The 4,011-nt window shown below is 41.4% G+C and overlaps 1 protein-coding gene across 1 annotated transcript; it reads left to right on the plus strand.

Moving 5' to 3' along the window:
• Positions 1–1,256: 1,256 nt before the first annotated feature.
• Positions 1,257–2,740, plus strand: RDUF2 (zinc finger (C3HC4-type RING finger) family protein). Its single transcript, XM_008224001.3, has one exon. It carries the CDS (start codon positions 1,363–1,365, stop codon positions 2,446–2,448), a length of 1,086 nt encoding a protein of 361 aa, XP_008222223.2. The 5' UTR covers positions 1,257–1,362; the 3' UTR covers positions 2,449–2,740.
• Positions 2,741–4,011: the final 1,271 nt, after the last annotated feature.

The following is a 4,011-nucleotide window of genomic DNA, read 5'->3' on the forward strand; positions in this document are numbered from 1 at the left end:
CAAAATGGTATCCCAAATCAATCCAAGCATAACCGATAATATATTATTATACTCTAAATAAACTTAGAATCACGTACATATCCTACACTTTGTATTAGTTAATATTCGTAAATAAACAACAGCATTAGAATGAGATATGTCAATAGTCACTTTTATGGAAAATCACTTCTTCGTTTAAATACTTTAAATGACTTTAAGTGATTTTACCTGTCACTCCCAACTAGTTTGATATCATGGGACTATTTTTCTAAATTTATTATGAGTTTTATAATATTATATGACCAATATATTGTCCCATCTAATACAGTTGGGCAAAAATAGATCGCTTTCGCTAAAAAACTTTTTGATATGAAACATATTTGAATTGAGTCAAAACATATTTGGATTTGACCCAAAAAAAAAACAGTGGGATGGGAATGGAACTCAGCACCTAATTAAGCCAACACCACAAAATAATATAAAATTTATAATTAAAAAATCATGATTGAGAGGGAAATGGGGCCCAATTTGATGGAGGCCATTCCAATTTCCATGCCAGATATAGGTGTGGTCTTTGTAGACGAGTGAAGCCAAGCAAGCCGAGCCAAGCCAAATTTACAGGACGCGCCTTTGCCTCTGCCTTTGCGTGGTTGTTGTTAGGAATCTTCTTGCCGAAACCGGCGACCGATTTTAAATTTCAAACTCGGCGTCCCTTCTCATTTCAAGTCAACGTCTCACACCTACGCGCCATCCAGTCCCCCTCATTTCTCATACTTTCATATTTCTTTCCCTTATCAATTAATCACATGTCCAATTTTATAATTTACCCACTTGAGCCTTTGAGTGACTCTTCTTTTGGAGGACTCTTTTTGTAGCTTCCTCGAAATTCCTTAATCTAAAATTATTTAAAAGTACTCTGATTTTTCCCAAAAACATAATTTACTAATTTGAAATGTTTTTCTCTGTGGAAAATGATAACACTATTTTTATTTTATAAATTCAAGCAACATTGACAGATGATGAATTCGAACATAGAATCTCACGGACACAGTTAACTGAAATCACTTAAGCTACAAGTCCTTTATAATAAACACGATGTTTAAATAACGATATTAAAAGTGGAAAAAAATTCCCAAAAAATCATTTAGGATAGTGGAGCAGCTTGTGTTTACTGACAATTAGTCTTAATAATTGTCCTAATACGTGCTCAGTGAAACTCCGCGTGAAATTACGCGCCAGGAAATAAGAACCCTATTTCGTCCTTTTTCGCCTCCCACGCGTGCCTTCATAAAAGCCTTCTTCGTCAGCCTCCGCCTTTCATCTCCCTCATTCTCCCGTCTCTCTAAAATTCTCTCTCTTCACCCTTCAGATCTCTGAACCTCTATGGCCACGTCATCGCCGTCGCCGACGACGTCGTATTGGTGCTACAGATGCACTCGCTTCGTCCGTGTCTGGGTCCAGGACTCTACCCTCTCATGCCCCCACTGCGAAACCGGTTTTCTGGAAGAGATCGAAACGACGCCGCACCTACCGCCACCGCCGATCCATCACCACCGTCGATTCCCGTCCTCCCACGTCCATGATCAAAACCCGGCCCCGACTTCCCGCCGAGTCCGTCGGGCCCCCGTAGACCGGTCCTCCCCCTTCAACCCGGTTATTGTCCTACGTGGCGGGGCCGAGTCAAATACTGAGTCCAACTCGTTCGAGCTTTACTACGACGACGCTGCCGGGTCGGGGCTCCAGCCCCTCCCGCCCACCATGTCGGAGATCTTAATGGGCTCGGGCTTCGACCGGTTGCTCGACCAGCTCTCCCAGATTGAAATCACCGGGCTGGGCCGACCCGAAAATCCGCCCGCGTCTAAATCAGCCGTGGACTCTATGCCCGTTGTTCAAATCGGCGAAACACACGTCGTGTCGGATGCGCACTGCGCGGTGTGCAAGGAAGCATTCGAACTCGGGTCGGAGGCCCGAGAAATGCCGTGCAAGCACATATACCACTCGGATTGCATCCTCCCCTGGCTTGCTATGCGAAACTCGTGCCCGGTTTGCCGGCACGAGCTGCCCGCCGACCGAAATGACCGAACTTCGGATCCGGGTCTCGACGAAGAGACGATGGGGCTGACCATCTGGAGATTACCCGGCGGTGGGTTCGCTGTGGGGAGATTCTCCGGGGGCAGACGACCTGGAGAGAGGGAATTGCCGGTTGTGTACACGGAAATGGATGGCCCATTCAACGGGAACGGGGCTCCGAGAAGGGTACTATGGTCATCGAGAAGTAGAGGAAGTGAGAGTCGTGGGATTCGCAGGGCTTTCCGTAATCTGGCGTCGTTTTGGGGTCGGTTTAGGTCCAATTCGTCTTCTTCGAGGTCCGGATCCGGGTCGGTTTTCAGCAGAAGTCAGAGTCACTCAAGTTCGGTGTTTGGCCGGTTCGTCCAGAGGCGCAGCAGGGCTTGGGTGTTGGATGATTAAAAAGGCCGCAAATTTTGTTTCTTTTTGGGGTTTTATTTATTTATTTTTATATTCATCACTGTATATACTTTTATAGCATTGGAGTTTCGAAGAATTTCAAGTTTGCCGGATTTGGGTTCTGTGTTCATGACAAGAGCAACTGAGCTGAGAACTAGCAGGCCTCTGTTTTAAAGCAAAATTTGCTCGAGAGGTAGCATTTTACAGCAAATTCGAAATGTAGTTCTTGAAACTTAATTACAGCAACTTCTTCTGTTGCTCATTGCAGTTTAATTAGTAGATTTTATTTAGCAAATGTGAATTAAGTCAGTTGATAATTGACTTTTTACGCTAAAGTTCGAATTCCCGTCCCGATAAATTAGAAAAAAAGTTAGATTTTATTTTTGAAGTGAGTGACAGCAGAAGTGTCAGCTCATAGTTCTGCTTTTATATGTAGCTTGAGAATGCGACCGTGAATGAATGAATGTTATGTTTGGCCTTTGTGGCTGGAAAGCACCAAAATTTGGCCCCCTCTTCTCTCAAATAATTGAAGCGAACTGTTAAGTTTACAGTGTTTATATCCCGTGAGTTGGGTTGTGATGGGTCATCTCACTTATAGCAAAAAAAAGGATTCATTATTCATCAGAATCATTCCTGAGGCCTAGCTGGCTGATTGGCACCAACAACGTGCCCACTGAGTGAGTTTGTAGGAGGAGCGAGCGGGAGCCCTTCCATGATTTATCAGGAAAATTCTTGGTGATGACATTATGAATAACAAATCTTCATCTTCGTTTGAACACATGTGATAATAATTCAAATTGTCCATTTTTAAAATTATCATTTAAATTGGAGTTATGGATTTTCAGTTTATTGGGGTAGTATGGGATCTGTAGTGGGCGAACAAATCACATATCATTTCTAAAAAAAGATAAAAATCAATCGAATTGGAGATCCTGTAGTCATCTATATGTGCCAATTAAATGGACATTTCATCATGAGGATCTTATACATATGAATTACTAAATGATCTTCAATTTTATTGATTTTTTTTTATTCTTCTGCAAACATGATATTAAAACGATGACTTTGAAAATGAACGAAATGGAATGGCCTTACTTTTTCTTTTGATTTATTTATCGTTAATGGCGGCTTAATTAAGTATAGTATGCTCGGCCCTAATCAGCATATTTTTTTGTTCGGTTTTGTTTATGACATGTGTCTGGTGAAGATTCATTAATCACAATGGAGTGGATAAAGAGGTACACCAAAGGTTTGCATTTAAGTATTGTCCTAAGTATAATTAAAAAAAATTATTGAATACAAAGAATGTGTAGTGAGTATAGAGATATTTCACTAGGATTATTGCCGTTACGTGATCGTATAATTCAATTAAAAGATGACGCATAACTTGTTTTTATTTCTTAAACACACGTCTCTTTTATAATTAGACACCACTGCTAGTCAGAAAGAACATAAAAATTTCTTTTGATTCATGTGCTTGTTCCTCCGTGATCAGTTATGTTATCAATTATTGTAAAAAAGACGTCCATAGAGGGAAGCTACTGGATTTCCCTACTAGAACAAGTC

Source organism: Prunus mume, linkage group LG1 (assembly GCF_029339155.1).
Source record: "Prunus mume cultivar Tortuosa linkage group LG1, ASM2933915v1, whole genome shotgun sequence".
Classification (NCBI taxonomy): Eukaryota; Viridiplantae; Streptophyta; class Magnoliopsida; order Rosales; family Rosaceae; genus Prunus; species Prunus mume.

Excerpts from the sequence above, each read along its gene's own strand:
- RDUF2 (XM_008224001.3), top strand. The coding sequence starts at position 1,363 with ATGGCCACGTCATCGCCGTCGCCGACGACGTCGTATTGGTGCTACAGA.